Source organism: Tarenaya hassleriana, unplaced genomic scaffold (assembly GCF_000463585.1).
Source record: "Tarenaya hassleriana unplaced genomic scaffold, ASM46358v1 Cleome32, whole genome shotgun sequence".
NCBI classification, from domain to species: domain Eukaryota; kingdom Viridiplantae; phylum Streptophyta; class Magnoliopsida; order Brassicales; family Cleomaceae; genus Tarenaya; species Tarenaya hassleriana.
In genome coordinates, this window is record NW_010966372.1 from 923,980 (window position 1) to 944,603 (window position 20,624).

Consider the following 20,624-nt stretch of genomic DNA (forward strand, 5'->3'; position numbering starts at 1 on the left):
ATTCCTGCTTCGATTTGGTCACTGGAGCAAGGCTTTAGTTTACTGGCTTGATCTTGAATCGAAAGCTTGGGTCTTTTCAATTTCAAAGGAACGAGATCGATAGAGCTGCGGTGGAGCTTTGGCAACGTTAGGGTTTTAGAGTGGATTAGCGGTTCGGGAGCTTCTGATTCGACTGGAAGGTCTATCAGGAAGACTTATAAATTTACATACTTGGGACCACAATATATAAAACTTATTTTTGTTCTCCTATTTCTTTTGTTTCTCGCTTTTAACCCCTAGATTCTCTATTTTATCAAAGTGCCCACAACGGGCTATGGAAAATACATGACTATATATCGATGATGGATAAATTGAACAATAAAATGTAAGATCATCGATTTTTTATTTAGAATTCTGAAATTTGGAAGAAAAAAAAGAGAGGCTATAGTGGCTTAAATCTTTTATAAATAATTAAGATAATTTCGTTTCGTAACCTATATGATCGATCGATTACGCATGATTCTTTTTCTTTTTGTTTTACCGATCATGTTTTCCTTGATATAAATTTTACTATAGTTTAATTATAAATTAATACTCCATAGTTTTTGGATTTTGGATGTTTCAATAATGATGTATATAGTGAAGCTTTAAAATGAGAGAAAATCTGGTAAGTAATGGGAGAATCGGTTTCTTATGGAATTACATGAAGCATTAAAGAGAAAAGGAAATCTAAAACAAGAAGAGAAATAAAATATCAAAGAGGAGAAAGAAAATATAGAATCCCATTTTATTTAATAAAAAGAAATTAAAATCCAAAAAAAAAAAAAAGGGATATATGATTTAGTTGTTCTTGTTGATGCCGGTTTTGTCCTTCATGGCATCAGCAGCTCCTTGGGCCTTCTCCTTCATCTGCTGACCCGCCTGCTCATTTTCCATCCATGCACATTTAATTAATATATGTATGAGATAAATTGATGTATATACAAATGCATGCATGCATGGCATGGCATGGATGGAGATGGACCTGTTGCATGGATTGTCGAGCGGACTGAGCAGCATCCTTTGCCCTGTCCATCATACCTCTCGCCTTCTCCTGAACCATATATATACACACACACACACATCAATTGATTATTTAAGAGAGAGAGAGAGAGAGAGAGAGACCTGGGTCTGGCCTGTGGCCTGGCCAGCTTGGAAGCTCATCTGTTGGCTGTTGTCTGCCATTTATATTATATGTCTGTTAATGGATATAAATTCCGAGATTAGTAATCGAGATTCGATTTGGGATGTGAAGAACCCGGAGGGATGTGTTGTGTTTATACAGGCGGAGGATGTGATTAGACGCTGCCACGTGGTGGGAGTTCTAGTGATTAGTGGCCCTTTCCAGCTCCCACGTGTCAGTTTTGCCGTGGACTATGACACGTTTGATAAGAATTCTGATCCGAAAACGGTGGCGTTTTAATTAGCAAATGAACAGTAAATAGAAAACAGTCCATTGGTTTTTTTGTCGTCGTTGTTGTGAGGGCTCATGTATTGTTCCACACAGTGTTAGTCGGCACATAAAGCATGAATTAGCAATAAAATCTGCCATTTTTTTAAATGAAAAAAAGAAAGAAAATTAATCTACAACTAATCAGAATATAGTCCAACCACTCCAAACATACAATACAAATATAATACAATTGTTTATATTGGTTTCATTATTAGCTTTTTCAGTTAACTTTAATAAATATTTACCACAATGCACAATAATTTTTTAATCATATAAAAATTTGGAGTACGAAAAAATAATGAATGCGTAAACATATTAATAAGCAACAGAAAAATAATATCATTAAAAACCAAAGGGCATAGAATCCGGAGACATACATCACCACAAGAACTGAACACCCCAGACCAGACGCGCCTGCGAACACCACCACAAGTCTCTGGTGTCCGACAGGCTCTTTATTCAGACACGAACATAAAACTCAAAACAAAAGACACTTATTACTCGAATGTAGTGCTAGATTCCCTCGTCCTTCTCGTCCTCACTGCTCCATCCACATTTCAGGATCGATCTCGGCGACCCACAAGCCGCGGCCACCCTCTCGAACCCCTGATACACCACCGCTCCTCTCTCTTCCCCCAGCTTCTCCATCGTCCTTTCCACGCACACGTAATCATCCATATCTATCGCCTTTCCATGCACTCCTTCCGCCATGTCAGCGTGTATAGCCACCGAGAACTGCTTGGGCTCAAAGCATTCCAGCACCCTTCTCACCATACCCTTCAGTTCCGCAGCGTTGAGATCGTACCCAACTGACTCGAAGCTGGCGTAGCTGAACCCATCTTCAGGCGTCACATGGATGGTGGAGACCGCATCTCCTTCTACGCTGTTCATGGAGTAGCCGCACGGCTCAAACTCGAAATCGCAGATAGCCGAGTTCGGCAGGATCTTCCTGATTCCAGATCCTTCAGTCATTGATGTGGTCGAACCTGACTCGGTCTTGAAGAACACTGATGCCTTCTTTCTGTCCAGACCGGTCATGCACATTTCCAGTGTGTAAACGTTCTTGTATCCACCAGCGGATCGGCTCACGTCATTGGCAGAAGCAGAGTAGACGTGCCATTTCTTTGATTCATCAGCATTACCCATCACGTAAGCGGAGCTGCTCAAACCCAGCTTAGCAAAATGCCCATCAAGAACGGAAACCTCTTCAGAGAAGCTGCGGTGAGGGAAAGGCTGACCGCCAGGGCATATGAAGCTTCCACGAGTGTACCTCACAGACTTCACCGCCAGAGAGAGCTCACCGGCCAGCTTGAGGAGCGGCGGAATGGAGAGAAGCAGCTTTGTGGTTCCGCAAGTCTTGATGATGACCTTGTAAGGGTAGACAAAGAGGCTGGACTCTGAGAGGACGTATGAGTCAACTTGATCGTTTGAAAGAGATGAAACGATCGTGCATTCAGCAGGTTGGAGTATCTCATCCAACTGGGACTTGGCCAGAGCACGAAGTCCTTTTCCTTGGGGATCTAGAAACAAGCTGGGCTCGAAGAAAGATATCTCGAGCCGCTTCTCGTAGCCTTCAAATCCGATTGCAGAAACAGGCAAGGCCATCTCGCCTTTTGTAAAGGAAAAAACTTCTTCGAGGAGAGAACGAGGGGATTGGGGGAATCAGCAGACACCGAGTTTGACAAAAAGAAAACTATATTTATTTAAAACTTCGCTAACCGAAGACTACGTTGGAGCAGTCAAGACGTCTCAGGATGGTTTCTTAGCGCACTGCAACCAATGAAGACATAAAAAGATTACCAATCAGATTCCAGTGGACATGAAGATGAAGCAAAACCAAAAGAACAGAATTATTAAGAGAAACTCACGTTTGAGTAAGCAGCAGATCTGAATTTCTTGATTCCTCCGTTAGGGCGAACGTCTTCAATGCTGTAGCCGAGGGGAGCTTCGTAGAATAAGGATTTACTACTGCTAGACTTCTTTTTACCACCTTTCGACTCCATCATATTCTCATTCACGCTCTTCTGTAAACAAACAAGAACAGCAAGGTCATCATCCAGAACAAGTTTACAAAGATTTCACAAAGTAGACATACATGCATACATACATACATACGCAGCCTAAGATTGTATCCTAACTACTGAAAACGAGATAATAACATGCATAAATACATATATCCACAGCCTTGTGCATCCACAGTATCCATGATAGTAATACACATATTAAACACGGCAGAGACAAAATTCTACAGTTTAAAGAGGAAATAGTAGCAAAACCTAGGTGGCTCCAAAGCAAATCGTGCAAATCTCAAACACATGACTCATATGGTGCAACAAATTACGTACGTAATAGACGAATCAGGAGTTTATGCTCTAAAGTAGTACCGGCATCTGTACAGATCGTGCATTCAATTGAAGAACTTTTTCTATTTGGTAAATTAAATTAAATTGCTGGACTTTTTGCTAGAATACCATGCATGGACCAAATCGAATTCTAGCGACTAGGTCAACAAAACCATATTTCCAAGACATCTGATTATAAAAACCAGATCTATGACAACCATCAAAACAGAAAGTTCATCCATCAACCCTAAACTTATCATCAATCGACGGATAAAACCATAACCAATAAAAACTCCGATCTATATCATAACATACGATCACATGACAGTTTTTTCTATTAAAGATCGGAACCAAACAACAAAGGATTCGAAGGTAGACTTACATGAATATATGGATGAAATTTGACCCGGGATTATCAATATCTTCTACCAGAAATCCCTGACCACCAAATCACAAACGAAACCTGAAACGGAAGAAACGCCGAATCCATCGACGAAATACGATAAATGTCAGAAAACATAACGAATAGATAACTAACGAGACCCAAATAAACCAGATCTGAATTGGTACGAAACCAACCTTGATTAAGAGAACCGCAACACGAGAACAAAAACTCGGAATTCAACGAGAGAGAGAAAACCCTAATCTCGGGTATCGCCTATGATTTGATAATGATGAAGTAATGAGTTTGCGTTGGTGACGGTAGTGAGAAAGGCAGGAGGGCCCTTTATATACGCGCCCACCAGATGCCGTGTGGGCGTTTTTAGGGTTTTTGTAAAATGACAAAACTACCCTTAATTCCTTTAACAAAGGAGTCGTGAATTGGCGTGAACCTTCCTCCACCGTTGATTTTATCTTTGGACTAATGATTTTACCAAACTACCCCTTTCTCTCTCTTCACGGAGAACCGTGAAACCACACGACTCCTCCTGACCACAAATATAAAGGAAAAAGATTCTGTTATCTTTTTTTCTTTTAATAATTTGGCAATTATAATCCGGAAAAATAAATTAGATAAAATAATAGTATGGTGACGTGTCATCATCAGGGAGGTGGCTAATCACGATAAGAACGGCTATTACGAGCCGCTAATTTCCAGGGATTCTGATATATCCCAGACAATTGGTAGTCTCAAAATAAGGAATGCGTAAAAAGGGAGATTAATTTAAATAGCATTTTATTCTTAAAAAAAAAACGAGATTCATTTTGTTATTAATAAAAAACGCTTTTATATAATACATTCAAATGAATTCCAAAAAAAAAAAGTTATCTTTGTCCAACCATATCTATCTACCAGGCAACACCCTTTAAAGGGATTCGAGGGAAGAGAAAAGCTATAAACGGACGAATAAGAGCGCGACACGTGGATTCGCGCTCTGTTCATATTGAAGACAGTCTTATCTACTCAACTGTATGTACACACATTTAGCATCTCTCGTCTCTACAACTTGCGGGAGAATCAGAACCAGGGGAGGAGCTTCTGTAATGAAATTCCCCCCGCCAACTTTGCAACAATGATTATTCTTTTCTGTAAGAAAATGATGAAAAATAGATTCAATGAACAGGCAAAAACAAAAAAGAGGAGGTAAGAAATGGGAACATAACCCAGGATCAGAGATGTAGTAGTTTACTGTGGTTTGGCGTTGTTCTTGTCGTATTCATGCTTAAGCTCTTCCAAACGCTTTGAAACCTGTATGGCATGCCCATGATGTCAGATCCAGATCCAAGCAAACCATGAAAACTTCCTATAATCTGGGTCTTGCAGATTGATTCACCCAAAATTCTTTTGATCCGGACTGGTAATTCTCACGTTAATCCTCTGTTCTTCTTTCCAACATGGGCTATGAACAAGATCTTATCCTCTGCATGTTTTAGTTTCTTTGTTCATGTCCTCGGGTTAAGAATCCGATAAAATCAAGGTCTCCATCCATCAATGAGGATTATATCATCTAATGCTATCGGGGATATATTCCCGTTGAAGATTGGAGGAAGTGGTTTTCGTGATATAAAGAGAGACAGGGAGAGAACCTTGAAGGAGTAAGCCAATGGAAGCAAGGTATCAGGATCCATTGCATCTTCTGGGGAATTCCGGAGAGCTTGTATGAGCTTCTCAAACGGTAATTTCACCTTTTGACAAATAGCAAACCTCATGAACTTGTAGAACAAGATCATGTATTTGATCTCAGCAGTTCCATAAATGCCGAAAAACTCGTAAAACAACTCACCAGGTCGTCGTGGCAATACTTCAGCAATGCTAATCCAACCTTAAAGACGATCTTGACGCCCTGAACAGAAGAAGGAAACAAACCCGAGAAAAAAAAAGAATTGTAAAGCAAAAAAAACAGAAGGGAAGAGACTTTGATGATAACACAGAGATTTTGGAATGGATATTACTACCTCGTAGAGAAACACATCCCATATCCGGAGAGCCAAAGGGAAAGGAAAGGAATACGAGAAAACAGTGATGAACCACTGGCTCGCGTACATGCTAGGGTTAATCATTTCTTGAGTAAAATGTTCTCCGAGCTTTGGCATCAGCTCTTTTACCAAGTGTTCAAACTGAAACAGGTATTGCTGTACAAGGGGGAGCCCAGCCTACATCACGACACGACATGCATGGATTCATAGATAATTAGCTATATATATCTTTTCTGACCCATATATTCAATCTAACTCTTAAACTCAAGCTAACAATTCTCAAAACCACCATAGTTTCAGTGAGAAGGATTCAAGGAACATTTTTTCACAATCTCCAATTTAACAATAAGGAAAAAAATGCAGATTTTGAATCGGGATAAGGATGCGAGGAGATAATGGAAGAGCTCCTTATTATTTTGGATATCGAATCAGAACAAATGGAGAAAAAAACACCATAACCAATACAGCAAAGAGGCTGAACAATAACAGTCATACACTAATTCATGAAGGAAAGAATTATTCTCTAGATTGCCTTTAGTCAATTCCTGAATGTCTTTTTTTTTTTTCGATGAACAAAAACGCCGTTAAGTTTCCACCATTCTTCACAGAAAGTAAGAGTATGATGACAAAAGACTCACCTGATACAAACCTTCCATGGGGGCATGTACAGCTCCTTTGAGTAATGCGACTAATAACCAGAAGGCATCTTCCTCGCTCATATAGAGAAGCAAAAGACCGGCTAGGAAACCCATTCCCTGCATTTGTAGAATCCTGAGTTTTTTAAGTACCTTATTGTTGGAAAAACAACAACACAGGAAATCATGGGATGGGAGGGACCTGAACATATCCAACATCTCTGTCGTATACGGAGTACGCCTTTAGGACGTTGTAAAGAGATCTCTGTCCAGGTCCATGCCTCTTCTGGAAGAAAACATGTGATGGGAATGTACGGGAGATGTCCCGGATAATATCAAGTTCAGATGCCGATGTCTCGTAAATCACCAGTTGCTGCAACAAAATTTAAGAGACTTATCAGCAAACAGGCCAAGGGAATGAATTGTATAATTTTGTGGAGATGGATCCTTTTCTGCAGTGAATTTGGAGAAACGTAAGATTGATAGGGCGGTGCTGATCAAAACTACATGGAATATACGGATGGAACGGTTCATACAGTTGATCATATGCCAGCAAGACCAGAAACTGATGTATGTAGCAAATTTTCAGCCATGAAGGCATGAAATGTACATATCAAAACATGCTATTGCAGAATTACCTCATAAACACCAGGATTCATAAGCAAAAGATCCCGACTTCCGGAGATCAACTGCCAAACAAGACCCCTTAAGCAATCGGGTATTCCCTTCCGTATACGCCTTTTGACGACATGAGGTTTTCTCCTGACGTAATGCTTCCAATCACTACCACCAACCCCAATCATCTTCCTCCATTTTCTCACCCTTCTCTCCTCCCTTATCATTCAATATCGATGGCCAATGACAAAACACATACCGAATTTAATCAGTCTCAGGGTACAGTTGGTTACAAAAATGGCATTATCCAAGGAAATACCTCTCATATTCAGCGGACGATCTAGTCTTTGGAAAACTGCCATGTTCCTGCTTCAGAAACCCGAATCTATCCACCGGCATATGCGTAGGGACTGGTCCTGGTTCGGTTTCATCCATTCTTTTTCCTTTCATTCCACTGACCTGAAGAGCCTCTAGCAATATGGGTCAAGGCGAATTTCACAATCTCCCTCTCCTCAGCATTATGATCAAGCGACCAATGTCACTCTCCCGGGTACCTAAGAAAAATCTAAAATCTCCCCAAAGAAATAAATACCCGATTATTCATATGCTTCAAGTGCAAAGAACACCTAGTAATTAGATCTCCTAAATTTTAACCCAAATTCAGAAAATTTAGATTCGAAACTTCTGATCACCAAATGAAAAGATAAAAGATGGTTCAAGACGACAACGCAGACGGACTGAAGCAATGGAATGTTATTCCTGACTCGCAAGTTACAGGGCAATTTCACAACCGTGACATTCAAACAAGCAGAAATGATCTGAACACGTTGATGAATCTTGCATTCGACATTATCTGGGATTATCAAATAGATTTTGATCCATAACGATACACACCACACACGAAACCAGCGCTAAATAGCAGAAGATGCGCAGCGGAGAAGTGATACCCCAGCAAATGAATATGCTCACGATTATCAGTTCATCCTACTAAAACACCCAAACAAAATCCCAGAAAGCAGTAACATTTATCGTGGAAAATCAAAACCCACCACCATTTTCGGACAGAGATCAAAGGGCTTTACCCAAAATCTGGATTTTCCGACGAATCAAAACGACCCAAAAGCCAGGAGCTTTACCAGTGGGTTTTGGCCGAAACCAGAATTCCGGAATCGATTATCGAAGAATAGCGGAATCGATGGATTGAAGCCCGAGAAGAAGGAAGGAAAGGAGAACAAAAAGGGCATGGAACATTGGAGAACACATCTGAATAAAACAAACAAACGCGTATTATGGAGTTCCAGATGTACCAAAGCTTTCAATTGATCGGATGGAAAGTGACGCTTTCTTCCGGAGAAATGTTAAAATAAATTAAAGGAAAAAAGGTTTTAGAAGAGAAATAATAAAAACACGCGAACGACGTCGTTGAGTCGTAAGCGTTTTTTTTTTTAAAAAAAAAATTCTTGGTGTTATGTTGTTTGGTTATGAATATAAATAGTTATGTTATTTTATTTGGATAACCTTCGATGATTATGTGATGCCAAGTTTGATCTATAGAATTCAAACAGAGATTAGAGTTTTTTCAGAGATCTAATTACAACGAATCAGTACCCAATACTAATTTTTCAGACAGTAATTTTCATTTTCAAAAGATTTACAAATCCTGCTTACAGACGATCAGGATGAAAAAAAAGGGCGAGCGAAAAATCCAAACTTGAGCAAACCCTTATCCATGACCAGACCATCGAAACAGCGGGGAGATCAACTGACAAGCGAATCGTTTGCTTCATCGGTTTTTGGCTCAGAATATCAAAAATTGACATTTGTTCTTCCTCTCCACTCCAATCTGGCCTCGAGGTTATCATTCGTTCGTGTTGATCTTGCGCCTGGCGGGTCTTCTCGGATCGTCGTTTTCTCTTTGCTTAGATGAGGTACTTATGAATCGGTTTTCAGACGAATCCACATGGCTTCTTGCTCTGTCCTCTGCAACAATAGCCGGTTTCTGTTCAAGACAGGAAGTTCTCCTGACAAATCTGGTAGGACGGTGTGTTTGAGGAGTTCTCACAATGTTTGTCTCGCTAGAACAAAGCATCTCCTCTGTAGTAGTTGCAAGAAACTTGGTGGGTCTCTGGAGATTGGTGGAACCAGATTAGGTTTTAGATTTTATGGTGATTCTCGAAATGGGTTTTCGTGTAATAGCGAGATTAGGCCGCTGGTGAATGGGGATTATGGAGATAACGATTCCCGTACCGGTGAAAATGGCAGAAACAAGGGAATGAGGAGGAGATTATCACTGAGGCTACGGCCAAGATTACGGTTACTGAGCATGAAGCTTAAGAAGTTCGATTTCAGGGCATCAATGGATGATTTTAGGGTTTTCTTGAGAAAGAATATCAGAAGAGTGATACTGTCTACATGTGTAGCCTTTGTTTTCGGATTATGTTATACGTTCTTGAGATTAACAGCCGTGCCATCTCCGGCCATTGTTCCCTACTCAGATTTCATCACAAATCTCCAAGGCGGTTCAGTTTCAAAGGTTTTGCTCGAAGAGGGCTCTCGTAGAATATACTACAACACGGAGGAGAACGTCGAAGACGCTGAAAAGTTGCAAACTTTGGAGAAACCCGTGATCGAAACGGATGCTGCGGTGGAAAACGTGGCTGAAGCTAATGCAAAAGATGATAGATTACAAAGTAGAATGCCTCTGAAGGCTGGTGGCTTCACAATGTTTTCAAAGGCTCGGGCTTCGACCCCTGTGTGGCAGTACTCGACCAGAAAAGTAGATCATGACGAGAAATTTCTGCTCAGTTTGATGAGGGAGAAGGGAACTACTTACAGTTCGGCTCCGCAATCTGCATTGATGTCTATGAGAAACACTCTGATAACGATAATTTCTCTGTGGATTCCTCTGACACCTCTTATGTGGCTTCTTTACCGTCAGCTCTCAGCGGCTAATAGCCCCGCAAGAAAGAGGCGGTCTAACAATCCTACCGTGGGATTCGATGATGTCGAGGGCGTTGATTCTGCAAAGGAAGAGCTCATGGAGGTAAAGCACGATTTTTTCAAATGTCTAAAAGACAGTACATGTATATGTCTCTTGTATATGATTGAGGGCATCATTTTAGGACATATGAGAGGCTAACTTGATCAATTTGATGTGTTTTTTTCATTTGTCTGTAGATAGTTTCGTGTCTCCAGGGAAGTATAAACTACAGAAAATTAGGAGCAAGATTACCCAGAGGAGTACTTTTGGTTGGTCCACCCGGGACTGGGAAAACCCTACTGGCTCGGGCAGTGGCTGGAGAGGCCGGAGTTCCTTTCTTTTCTGTATCCGCGAGCGAATTCGTGGAAATGTTTGTCGGAAGAGGAGCAGCACGAATCAGGGAACTTTTCAGCGTGGCCAGGAAGAATGCACCCTCCATCATATTCATCGACGAGCTCGACGCAGTTGGAGGAAAACGTGGTAGGAGTTTCAACGATGAACGCGACCAGACACTGAACCAGGTAAAAAGAACCTGTCTTTCAAACATCTAATGTTGTCTCGATCGAATCAGTCTTTATGATCTTCTTATGGTGGCACTGAAAGTATTTTTCCTTTGCAGCTGCTTACAGAGATGGATGGATTCGAGACAGACACGAAGGTCGTAGTCATTGTGGCAACAAATAGACCGGAAGCACTTGACCCGGCTCTTTGTCGTCCGGGACGCTTCTCCAGAAAGGTAGTGGTCGGAGAACCAGACCAAGAAGGTCGTCGGAAAATCTTGGCTGTCCATTTGAGAGATGTCCCTCTCGAGGAAGAGACGGATCTTCTATGCGATCTGGTCGCTTCTCTAACCCCTGGCTTCGTGGGTGCTGATCTCGCCAATATCGTCAATGAATCCGCATTGCTCGCCGCTCGTAGAGGTCGGTCTTTTGAGGGTCACGTCTCCTGCAAAAAAAGCTGTCGTCTTTTTCGGGTAAAAATGAAGGGAAAGATGATATCTTTGTTTGGTTTTTACAGGTGGGGAAACAGTGACAAGGGAAGATATAATGGAAGCCATAGAGAGGGCTAAGTTTGGGATCAACGATAAGCAAGTGAGGTCGAAGACAATAGGGAAGGAGCTCAGTAAGCTGTTTCCATGGATGCCTTCTTTGGTTGGGAGGAATGAACCGGGACAAGCCGGTTTACAAGGGCCATTGGGTTATCAAACTCTCAGTTAAACCGAACCAAACCAAACCAAACCAAACCAACCTGTTTGATTTTTTTTTCTCTTCCTGCCTATGCAGAGTGCAAATTACATTATACAAATTGTTCTGTATCCGACAGATTCTTGGAAATCTGAGTCAAGTTCCGCATTCTTTCAAGGAACAGATTCAAGAAACTGTCTTGCCTTGGTTGATAAATCTCTCATTCAGATGTTGGAATATCTTCTGTGCGAGCAACTGTTATTATTACATATCAGAACCTCCAATGGTTCTATTCTCAAGATTGAATCAAAAGAAACAACTGACATATCAAATTGTCATTTCATTGCCCGAGGTGAAGAATTTGATGAACGTCGATGACACCAGAGGGGAAGTCAAGATCGGCCGTTGCAGAATGTACGGCCACTTTCGCGACGGAAGTAACCTTGACAGGAGGTATGAGCAGAGGTCCAACAAGAGGAACTTTTGTCAAAAACTTTGCATGCTTCAGAACCTGTAATGGCAGGAAAGTTTGAAACCTCCAGACATCAGAAACTTGTAAACTCCAAGAAAACAGATCAACTGTTCTTCGGACAACCGAGTTAAGCATCGAGCTCAGATCAGTCCGATGACAAGACAGAATCAGAAATCAGTGGCTCGTGGGATCGATCTATTACCATCTCTAGAGGACCTCCGATTATGCTAAGTGGCAGCTTAATTCTTCCGACCTGACGAGTGCCATGTATGAATCCTGGCCTGAGAATAATCCCTGCAAAACATAGGAACTCTTTTAATACTTGGCTATATCGAATTATCGATATATTCACGTAGAACGAGCCAAATTGAAGAGAGTTAGATTACCTCTGTTGGAGAATTTATCCAAAATCTCAGCTTCAGTTGCCCTCTGCAATGTAGAAAGGAAACCGTGAAAGAAATGAAAGACTCGGCCGAGCAAATGTGAGTGAAGACATAGCTCAGCAAAGAAGTAGACATACCTTTCCCTCGTAATATCCTCTCAGCAGGTAATTCATAATCCCGAAATCAGCAGCTGATATGTACACAAATCTTTTCACACCTTAACAATTAGCTCTCTTCTGTCAGTTTTCGTGGAAACCACAGGGAAGATAAGAAGAAACTGAACTGCTGAAACACATTACATCCAAATTTTTTAAAAAAAAAATGGTCGAGGGGTTACCTTGTTCTGCAGCAGCTTTAACGGCATTGATGTTTGCAGTTCCATTGATTTTGAACATATGCGAGTTGGAGCCAAACCCTCCAACACATGAAATCTCCAAAACATCGGGCGAAAAAAGGGATGAAAAAACGAACGAACATCTACAAAGAAAATGCAGAAACCAAAAAAGAAATGATTTCTTACCACAGATGTAACTCCATCTAGAGCAGGCTTCAGAGAATCCGGTGAAAGCAGATCGCCTGTGGTTGAACCAAGAAAGCCAAACAAGATCGACCATGAGTTTTTTTCCCTTTTAACACGAAAAAACTCGATAACATACGCATTATGGATTGTATCCAGACCTTGGTGCCAAGTTACATTCTCAACCCAGGAATCATTTTCGTGTAGAGAATATCTTCCAGACCTGCTAAGGCTCGACACAACCAAACCTTGTCTCAGTGCTTCTTGGCATATGTGCGAACCCACGTAGCCATTTCCCCCAAGAACCAATATCTGAATCAAAGACAAAACAGTGTCTTTCAGTTCACAACAATGTCGCACAAGATTCACAAGCAGTGTTCATCATCCAAGTTTACCCTGTCCTCCGTATTTGATCCGTTGCTTTTTGCATTCTCGGCTTTTAAGTGTTCACTACTACTGTTATCAGAACTAGTCGACGACAAAAGCCTCTCGTTTCCTCTCCTATTCATTGAACTGATACAAAGACAAGAGCATAAGAACAGGAACATGTTACAAAACAAAATAAACAAAGAAAGAAAACCCTCGATTTCTGGGACAAACCGATCAAGCAGAACAAAAAAAAAAACAAATTGAACGAAACCCAGTTGAAATCAAAATCCATGAGACATAAAGATCGATTCTTTTACTGCGCTTTTCGGTTTGAAAAACCTAAACAGACTCACGAGATTGTTGCGACTGGCGACGCCCGTGACCGTATCTGAACCAGAGACCTTAACATCGTCGCACTTGAGGCGGAAAATTTCGACCTAATTTCGAATCCGAGAAGAGGGTCTTTGGATTTCTTATAAGAAATTACGCTGCAGAAATTTTCTGCGGAGTGGCAGAAGAAGCATTACGATCGCTCGGAGGCAAAACCGATGTAGGAGTGAGAGGGTGATCGTTTGTCTACGTGTATCCTTTCCTTTTGTTTTTTCAATAAAAATCCAAAAAGAAAGAAAATAAATAAATAAAATCTCATTTTAAAACATTAATTTCGACGATCCATTAGATGTAATACCTGGAGATGTATTAGAAAATCTGTTATTGAGGTGCGAGGAGTTTTATGTACAGAGAGATTATTATTTACGAGAAGGATTGTGATGCAGATTGCTTCAAATGCGAGGAAGGTTATGGAGGAGATCCAGTGTGATTTGGATTGCAATCATTAGTTATTGTTTTTTATTATTTTACCCTTTTATTAGCTATTTTTTAAAATTTTTATCTAAATATAGATAGACATGCTTAGTCGTGTATTATGAATTATTTTTTTATATATATAAATGTATTTTTCCAAATAAAAATTTGAACCGAAGTTTGATTCTTGATTTAGATTACAATAAACGATAAAAGAACTTGTTTAGTAATCATCTCACCGACTAATTAACGTTATCTATTTCATGTTAGGGTTTCCCATCATCATCATCATCGAGTAGAATTAAAAAAAAAAACAAATTCAAAATGATTTTTTTTTTAGCTTTTAGAGTTTGTCTGATTATAATAATAAAACATAACATTGGTCTTACCTAAGAGTAAGTGTTGAGCCAAGTAAAACAACAGAGACGTGTCCTTTGTGTGTGTGTATATATATTATAAACTGTTATATATATATATATATGTATATAGTATAATCTGTTCACTCCCTAACCCAAAAGAATCTTTGCTTTATTCGTTACATCCAACAATTTACCTTTTTCGTCCGACTTTATACCTTTAAAATACTGATTAGATAATTTAAATATGAAATGATAGAGAGATTGAAATCCATGGAATTAAGTATACTCAATGTCTAGTTGATTCACATGGCCATAAAGAACCTGCAGCATCGTTTTGTTAAATGGTTGAACCACTCTATAACAAATCCTCCAATGGCATAACAGAAATTATCATGTTTAAAGTTTTCTTTTAAAAGAGGTATATTAGTTAAGGGAATTTTAGAATTTCGATTTTCATATGAGGTATATGTGAAATTTTTGATTTTAGGAATTTAAAAATAGGTATATATGAAAATTTTCAAAAGGGCACTTCTATCTATGTAAGAGTAGAAGAAATAGTTTGAATATCCAAATTCCCCAAAATTATTTGAAAGCGAATAAAGCTATAAATTATGGCACACACTGCCAACAACCAAATCTGCAAAGAAAACAAAACAAATAGTGTGATTAGACAATCAATAAATAGATTAGATTTTGTCCTAATTATGATTAGATCTGTCCAAATTGGTGGATGATCAATCCCTTTGTTAAATTCGCAATTCAACAGGAAACTACACAAAAATAATCTAAGAGATATGATGATACATAACGAATATATCATTTGTCACAAAATCACCAATTCCATCAAAGTGCATATGCAGTTCCTTGGAAATTCAACAGTGTCTTGATTTGTACGGCATAATCTGAATATATATATATATATATATATATGTATCAAATTAAATTATAATCATACCACATACTTCATTATTACTACAGTTTGATTGCTATGTCCTAAAAGCAGGAAGACACAACCCTAACCCATTACATGTATATGATACAAGCCCTCATAATTGTGTATATATATACAGATCTCTTCTTAATTAGATTTCCTTATTCGTTAACCAAATTGCCCAATCTCTCTCTCTCTCTCTCTCTCTCTCTGCAATGGAGCTTCTTCACTCTGGAACAATACCAAGCACCCAAAAACTAGCCATAGTAGTAACCATGGCCATAGCCCTCTTCACCATAATCCCCCTCCTCTACCCTTTCAGAGCAAACCCTAACTTCTTCCCCAAGCAACCTCCGGCTCCAAGCACTTCTCATCATCAAACCAGACCCACGTTTCTAACAGAAGCTGCTGTCGAGGAGAGCAACTGCGACATATTCTCCGGGAAATGGGTCCCGAACCCCGACACTCCGTACTACACCAACACGACGTGCTGGGCGATCCACGAGCACCAAAACTGCATGAAGTTCGGTCGACCAGACTCGGGTTTCATACAATGGAGGTGGAAGCCCGACGCCTGCGAGATGCCGGTTTTTAACCCTTTTCAGTTTCTCGAGATTATGAGAGGAAAATCCATGGCGTTTGTCGGCGACTCCGTTAGCCGAAACCACATGCAGTCCTTGATCTGCCTCCTCTCTCGGGTATATGCCTTCTTCTTCTTCTTCCATGACATACGCATGTATACGTGATATATATATATATATATATATATATGTATGTAATGTGTATAGCTAGCTTATCTTGGATTCAAAATCCATGAAATTTGTGTCATATGGTGCTCACATTAATTCTATTACAAGTTCGAGATAACTATAGGTAGATATATAAGAAAATGTGAATTCGATTGATGAGCTTACACACACAACGATTCAGCCGTATAAATAAATTCGATATTTCATTATCTTTATTTTTGGTCCTACCGGTATAATTATGTATTTTTTTTAAAAAAAGGAAAGAAGAGCATATAACTAATCTTGACTTCTAAGTAATGTATTTCTTTAACCAATGAATCGGAAGTCATGAGATGCAAGAGACCGTCTTAAATTTGAAGCCGAAACTATGTAATCATACTTTAGTCTGAGGTGTACGACCCAAGTTAAGATTAATCATCATTGATTCCGTATGCTTATTCGCGATTAATTTCCCTTTTTGCCCCTTTTCTAAATTAACCTAAAAAAAACCATATGTTATGAATTTTTTGCGTATAATATAATCTAGTAGTGGTGTTGTTCGTGCATCTGTACATTTGTCAAACTTTGGACATTCTTCGGCACGTGGTACCAAATGGGTGGTAAGGATGAATGAAGGGTTTAGTTCACCGGTTCCCATAATTATTGAAGAAATATATTTTTTTTCTCGAAAATAGGGCATGGAATTAATGATTACAGGAGTGGTCCAATGATTACAGCTAATTGAAAACTTAAAAGCAAAAAATCATGTCTGAATTGAACATGCACGAACATCCTAACTAACTTTTGATTAAATCGACTAATTAATCACTTCATGTCATAAACAGGACCAATAGTGTGATGTGGGCCTAAACGACCCCCGTTTAGCTTTTGGATCTGATTTTGATAGATTTTCTAAATATTTTATGTCTTGCGATGAAACCCATTTTACCAAAAGAAAAAAAGAAAAGAAAAGTAACTTTCTTGAAATTAAATTAAATGATATTTATAAAACTCAGACTTAAGAATATAATAATTTCAGGTGGAATATCCCGTGGACGTCTCGGACAATTCAGACGAGTACTTCAAGCGATGGAAGTACGAGACGTACGATTTCACCATCGCAGCATTCTGGACACCACACTTGGTCCGATCCACCGAGCCCGACCCCACCCGACCCCACCACTCCGGTCTCTTCTACTTACACCTCGACGAGGCCGACGACAAATGGACGGCCGAGATCGGAGATTTCGACTACCTCATCATCTCCTCCGGCCACTGGCACTACCGACCGTCTATCTTCTTCGAGGACAGGGCACTTGTAGGTTGTCACTACTGCCAGTTACCGAACTTAACGGATCTAACGATGTTTTACGGTTACAGAAAAGCATTCAGGACAGCGTTTAGAGCGGTATTGAACTCGGAGAGCTTCAAGGGCGTGATGTATCTTAGGAGCTTTGCTCCGTCGCATTTCGAAGGCGGGTTGTGGAACGAAGGAGGGAACTGTCTGAGAAAGCAACCCTACAGGTAAAAACCGGTCAGAACTCGATTCATCTGATTTACGTTTTCATCGTATCTGCAATAAGGTAATCGTGTTTTTTTCCGGATGAAGAAGCAATGAGATGGATCTAGACGAGAGGAGCATGGAACTGTACATGATTCAGATGGAGGAGTTTCAGGCGGCGGAGAAGGAGGCGAGGAAGAGAGGGATGAGATTCCGAGCATTAGACATGACTCAGGCCATGTGGATGAGACCGGACGGTCACCCAAGCCGGTACGGTCATCCACCCGGAGCCAATGTCTCGTTGTACAATGACTGTGTCCACTGGTGCTTGCCCGGCCCTATTGATACCCTCAACGATTTCTTGCTCGCCATGCTCAAACGAGAGGGCCGAGGTTTCAAGACTCGATCCAGTGATCGAAAAATGCTGTCCTGATTCTTTCTATCTTAATTTATTGTTGTTGTCAATAGATTGCTCCATTGTCGTTGCCTAGTTATTGGATCACCACTAAGTTGTCATGTTCACCTCCCCATATATATATATGCATATATACATTGTTCTTGGACCAAAACATGGAGTTTCTTCCTGTATCCGCAGTCCTTCAAAAGGCATCAAAACCAGCCATAGTTGTAGCATCTGTCCTGATTCTCCTCACCGTAACGCCAGCTTTGTATTCTCTCCTCGGCGGCTACTCAATCTTCCCTTTCGTAATCACGTCCAATCCTTTCTTATTATCTCTTCCTCCTCCCTCCGACGGTTCTTCTTCTTCTTCTTCTCCCGATGCTTCACATGATCCATCTCCTTCACAAGGTCCATCTGATAATTCCTCCTCCTCGGTTGATGAGGAAAAGTGTGATTATTTCTCGGGGGAATGGGTTTCGAACCCAGAAGCACCGTACTACACCAACACAACATGCTGGGCGATACACGAGCATCAGAACTGCATCAAGTATGGGAGGCCCGATACCGAGTTTATGAAATGGAGGTGGAAGCCAGATGGCTGTGAACTCCCTGTCTTCAATCCTATTGAGTTCTTGCAGATTGTTAGTGGAAAGGCAATGGCTTTTGTCGGGGATTCCATTAGCCGGAACCAAGTTCAATCTCTGTTATGTCTTCTCTCTCGGGTAAAACCCTAATCCTCAGACCTCTGACTTCCATCTAACATCGTAATGGATCTCCCTTTCTGATATTCTGTTTCTTGCAGGTAGAATATCCTCAAGATATTTCTCCTACTGCAGATACAGATTTCAGGACATGGAAGTACCCATCCTATAACTTCACTGTTCATGCCCTATGGTCACCTTTCCTAGTTAGTTCCACTGAAGCTGACCCTTCAGGACCTGACAAAACCGGTCTCTTCAACCTATACATTGATGAGTTCGATCCAATATGGATGGCTGAGATTGGTCAGCTCGACTACCTTATTATCTCTTCCGGCCACTGGTTTTTCCGACCAGTTATTTTCTATGAAAACCGACAACTTGTCGGGTGCCACTATTGTGGATTAGCCAACGTAACTGTATTGCCGTTGGACTACGGTTACAGGAAGGCTTTGAGGACGGTACTCAAAGCCATTCTTGATAATTTTGCGGGTGTGGCATTTTTTAGGACTTTTTCCCCTCATCATTTCGAGGGTGGACCCTGGAACAAAGGAGGAGACTGCATAAGGACACGGCCTTACAGAAGGAATGAGACAGTATTCAGGGATGAAAATCTCGAGTTTCACAACATTCAGCTCGAGGAATTTAGGGCTGCAGAAGAAGAAGCGGTGAAGAAGGGTTTGAGACTAAGGTTAATAGACACAACACAGGCAATGCTATTGCGGCCGGATGGGCATCCTGGAAAATACGGCCATCCGCCGAATGCACAAGTGACCTTGTTCAAGGACTGTGTGCATTGGTGTTTGCCCGGACCAATCGACACTTGGAATGACTTCTTGCTACGAATGATGAAGACAGAGAAGTGAAAAGGAAATGATGGGAAAGGCAAAAAGCTCTAGCTGGGTTATGGTGATAATGAACTCTGATGCAATGTAGCATCAGATTTCTGTTTTCTGTCCTGCCAGTTATTACACTATTGGAAGCAATAAGTTGCAGAGTAAGATCTTGTAGTAGTTCCAGTAATTGGTTTTTGATGTTTTTCATATCTGAGAGTGGAAAGAACTATTGAAAGCAATCGTCTTATTCCTATCAATTGTATATATATAGTAATTCCTCTTGCAACCAAATGAACAAAGATGAACTCAATTTGACACGCACTCAGGTATACTCTATTTTCAAAAGGAAATCTTGATGAAGACCACGAAAGCTGACCTGAGATACAGAAGCCTTGTTTGGGTGTCATTTCTGGGAGCAGAGGAATATGGAAGGTTGGAATGAACACCGACTTCATGATCTGATACATACCCTTTATCTGAATTCGTTCTGGCGAATCTGTTCCTTGCCGTAACTAATCTAGTGAACTAATCCGAAACCAAGATCCGAATCCTGGAAACTACAATCAAATGAAGTCAGAAAGAAGAAATTCCAGAAATCAACAGACAAAGCCTAACCGGAAAAACCTGTTCACGAGTAGTGGAATGAGAGTTGAGCTGAACAGCGAGAGCGGAACCGGAGGCGAGCGAGTGAGCGAGGAGGTGATGGAGATGCAGAGAGAAGACCGGAGGAAGCAATTTTAGACGTAGATCTCGGATCGAACGGCTGAGAGCGGCGGCTTTCCGGTCAAGCTCCTCCGCGTATTTCGTAATAAAAATCAGAGGGATCCGATCTTTCTCGTCGTTGTCCTTCTTCCATGTCCGCCGACAACGTCGGCAGCCCATGCAAGAAGTCCCGCCATTACCCTTCTTCTTCTTCGTCTTCGTGGGAGGGGAAGAGAGATGAGTGCAGAGCTGAACCGGTGCGATTGGATCCTGAACCGC

At 40.7% G+C, this 20,624-nt stretch overlaps 8 protein-coding genes and 1 long non-coding RNA gene across 20 annotated transcripts in view; 3 read left to right on the forward strand and 6 right to left on the reverse strand.

The window, feature by feature from the left end:
- The window catches only part of LOC104820957 (pentatricopeptide repeat-containing protein At3g02490, mitochondrial), a 2,844-nt gene extending 2,671 nt beyond the window's left edge, over window positions 1-173 (reverse strand). For both annotated transcript variants that reach the window (XR_773001.2, XM_010551635.2), the window contains exon 1: window positions 2-173. Coding sequence is in view for 1 of the 2 variants with exons in the window: in XM_010551635.2 (XP_010549937.1) it covers window position 2 (1 nt within the window). In the remaining variant the exon portion in view is untranslated. The remainder of the gene's footprint in view (window position 1) is intronic.
- A 459-nt stretch (window positions 174-632) lies between these two features.
- Window positions 633-1,284, reverse strand: LOC109116986 (stress-induced protein KIN2). Its single transcript, XM_019203383.1, has 3 exons — window positions 1,144-1,284; window positions 1,004-1,072; window positions 633-900 (listed from the first exon to the last, which is right to left on the reverse strand). Exons 1-3 carry the CDS (start codon window positions 1,201-1,203, stop codon window positions 820-822), a joined length of 210 nt encoding a protein of 69 aa, XP_019058928.1. The 5' UTR covers window positions 1,204-1,284; the 3' UTR covers window positions 633-819.
- A 502-nt stretch (window positions 1,285-1,786) lies between these two features.
- On the reverse strand, window positions 1,787-4,526 carry LOC104820958 (S-adenosylmethionine decarboxylase proenzyme 1). Its single transcript, XM_010551636.2, is given in 6 exon segments — window positions 1,787-2,032; window positions 2,034-2,119; window positions 2,122-3,241; window positions 3,340-3,495; window positions 4,196-4,276; window positions 4,393-4,526. Coding segments are annotated over 3 exon segments (1,089 nt in total). The 5' UTR covers window positions 3,077-3,241; window positions 3,340-3,495; window positions 4,196-4,276; window positions 4,393-4,526; the 3' UTR covers window positions 1,787-1,984.
- Window positions 4,527-5,017: 491 nt separating this feature from the next.
- Window positions 5,018-8,814, reverse strand: LOC104820961 (EVI5-like protein). Of its 5 annotated transcripts, none has more exons than XM_010551639.2 (10): window positions 8,618-8,814; window positions 7,801-8,046; window positions 7,505-7,700; window positions 7,069-7,239; window positions 6,870-6,986; window positions 6,208-6,408; window positions 6,039-6,098; window positions 5,842-5,940; window positions 5,445-5,503; window positions 5,018-5,341 (listed from the first exon to the last, which is right to left on the reverse strand). In XM_010551639.2, the coding sequence occupies exons 2-10, from the start codon at window positions 7,929-7,931 to the stop codon at window positions 5,332-5,334; spliced, it is 1,044 nt and encodes a 347-aa protein (XP_010549941.1). In that variant the 5' UTR covers window positions 7,932-8,046; window positions 8,618-8,814; the 3' UTR covers window positions 5,018-5,331. The 5 variants fall into 5 exon arrangements, with proteins under 5 accessions (XP_010549941.1, XP_010549940.1, XP_010549943.1 ...); XM_010551638.2 differs by having other exon boundaries at window positions 8,564-8,814; XM_010551641.2 differs by having other exon boundaries at window positions 7,801-8,053; window positions 8,564-8,814.
- Window positions 8,815-9,146: 332 nt separating this feature from the next.
- On the forward strand, window positions 9,147-11,839 carry LOC104820962 (probable inactive ATP-dependent zinc metalloprotease FTSHI 3, chloroplastic). Its single transcript, XM_010551644.1, has 4 exons — window positions 9,147-10,524; window positions 10,659-10,982; window positions 11,081-11,381; window positions 11,479-11,839. Exons 1-4 carry the CDS (start codon window positions 9,442-9,444, stop codon window positions 11,676-11,678), a joined length of 1,908 nt encoding a protein of 635 aa, XP_010549946.1. The 5' UTR covers window positions 9,147-9,441; the 3' UTR covers window positions 11,679-11,839.
- Window positions 11,840-11,849: 10 nt separating this feature from the next.
- On the reverse strand, window positions 11,850-13,978 carry LOC104820963 (uncharacterized protein At1g32220, chloroplastic). Its single transcript, XM_010551645.1, has 9 exons — window positions 13,740-13,978; window positions 13,413-13,530; window positions 13,179-13,329; window positions 13,021-13,076; window positions 12,838-12,931; window positions 12,638-12,717; window positions 12,504-12,546; window positions 12,320-12,411; window positions 11,850-12,156 (listed from the first exon to the last, which is right to left on the reverse strand). The coding sequence occupies exons 1-9, from the start codon at window positions 13,793-13,795 to the stop codon at window positions 11,986-11,988; spliced, it is 861 nt and encodes a 286-aa protein (XP_010549947.1). The 5' UTR covers window positions 13,796-13,978; the 3' UTR covers window positions 11,850-11,985.
- Window positions 13,979-15,055: 1,077 nt separating this feature from the next.
- Window positions 15,056-20,603, reverse strand: LOC104820964. Of its 6 annotated transcripts, none has more exons than XR_773003.2 (3): window positions 20,268-20,603; window positions 20,020-20,200; window positions 15,056-15,186 (listed from the first exon to the last, which is right to left on the reverse strand). It is a non-coding gene; the product is annotated as an uncharacterized LOC104820964 (long non-coding RNA). The 6 variants fall into 6 exon arrangements; XR_773006.2 differs by lacking the exon at window positions 15,056-15,186 and adding an exon at window positions 15,968-16,054; XR_773005.2 differs by lacking the exon at window positions 15,056-15,186 and adding an exon at window positions 16,108-16,195.
- Window positions 15,503-18,163, forward strand: LOC104820966 (protein trichome birefringence-like 19). 2 transcript variants are annotated; one of them, XM_010551648.1, is made up of 3 exons: window positions 15,503-16,178; window positions 17,248-17,732; window positions 17,821-18,163. In XM_010551648.1, the coding sequence occupies exons 1-3, from the start codon at window positions 15,696-15,698 to the stop codon at window positions 18,140-18,142; spliced, it is 1,290 nt and encodes a 429-aa protein (XP_010549950.1). In that variant the 5' UTR covers window positions 15,503-15,695; the 3' UTR covers window positions 18,143-18,163. The 2 variants fall into 2 exon arrangements, with proteins under 2 accessions (XP_010549950.1, XP_010549949.1); XM_010551647.2 differs by having other exon boundaries at window positions 15,504-16,178; window positions 17,818-18,163.
- Window positions 18,254-19,764, forward strand: LOC104820965 (protein trichome birefringence-like 21). Its single transcript, XM_010551646.2, has 2 exons — window positions 18,254-18,831; window positions 18,912-19,764. The coding sequence occupies exons 1-2, from the start codon at window positions 18,280-18,282 to the stop codon at window positions 19,671-19,673; spliced, it is 1,314 nt and encodes a 437-aa protein (XP_010549948.1). The 5' UTR covers window positions 18,254-18,279; the 3' UTR covers window positions 19,674-19,764.
- Window positions 20,604-20,624: the final 21 nt, after the last annotated feature.

Excerpts from the sequence above, each read along its gene's own strand:
- LOC104820963 (XM_010551645.1), bottom strand. The coding sequence starts at position 13,795 with ATGTTAAGGTCTCTGGTTCAGATACGGTCACGGGCGTCGCCAGTCGCA. Across the intron at positions 12,718-12,837 it reads TAAAGCTGCTGCAGAACAAG|GTGTGAAAAGATTTGTGTAC; the intron begins GTAACCCCTCGA and ends CTAATTGTTAAG. Across the intron at positions 12,412-12,503 it reads GGATAAATTCTCCAACAGAG|GGATTATTCTCAGGCCAGGA; the intron begins GTAATCTAACTC and ends TATGTTTTGCAG.
- LOC104820966 (XM_010551647.2), top strand. The coding sequence starts at position 15,696 with ATGGAGCTTCTTCACTCTGGAACAATACCAAGCACCCAAAAACTAGCC. Across the intron at positions 16,179-17,247 it reads TGATCTGCCTCCTCTCTCGG|GTGGAATATCCCGTGGACGT; the intron begins GTATATGCCTTC and ends TAATAATTTCAG. Across the intron at positions 17,733-17,817 it reads CTGAGAAAGCAACCCTACAG|AAGCAATGAGATGGATCTAG; the intron begins GTAAAAACCGGT and ends TTCCGGATGAAG.
- LOC104820961 (XM_010551639.2), bottom strand. The coding sequence starts at position 7,931 with ATGAAAGGAAAAAGAATGGATGAAACCGAACCAGGACCAGTCCCTACG. Across the intron at positions 7,240-7,504 it reads TGAATCCTGGTGTTTATGAG|CAACTGGTGATTTACGAGAC; the intron begins GTAATTCTGCAA and ends ATTTTGTTGCAG. Across the intron at positions 5,504-5,841 it reads CATTGGCTTACTCCTTCAAG|GTTTCAAAGCGTTTGGAAGA; the intron begins GTTCTCTCCCTG and ends CATGCCATACAG.
- LOC109116986 (XM_019203383.1), bottom strand. The coding sequence starts at position 1,203 with ATGGCAGACAACAGCCAACAGATGAGCTTCCAAGCTGGCCAGGCCACA. Across the intron at positions 1,073-1,143 it reads AGGCCACAGGCCAGACCCAG|GAGAAGGCGAGAGGTATGAT; the intron begins GTCTCTCTCTCT and ends TATATGGTTCAG. Across the intron at positions 901-1,003 it reads CTCGACAATCCATGCAACAG|GCGGGTCAGCAGATGAAGGA; the intron begins GTCCATCTCCAT and ends GAAAATGAGCAG.
- LOC104820962 (XM_010551644.1), top strand. The coding sequence starts at position 9,442 with ATGGCTTCTTGCTCTGTCCTCTGCAACAATAGCCGGTTTCTGTTCAAG. Across the intron at positions 10,525-10,658 it reads CAAAGGAAGAGCTCATGGAG|ATAGTTTCGTGTCTCCAGGG; the intron begins GTAAAGCACGAT and ends ATTTGTCTGTAG. Across the intron at positions 10,983-11,080 it reads GCGACCAGACACTGAACCAG|CTGCTTACAGAGATGGATGG; the intron begins GTAAAAAGAACC and ends TTTCCTTTGCAG.
- LOC104820965 (XM_010551646.2), top strand. The coding sequence starts at position 18,280 with ATGGAGTTTCTTCCTGTATCCGCAGTCCTTCAAAAGGCATCAAAACCA. Across the intron at positions 18,832-18,911 it reads TGTTATGTCTTCTCTCTCGG|GTAGAATATCCTCAAGATAT; the intron begins GTAAAACCCTAA and ends TGTTTCTTGCAG.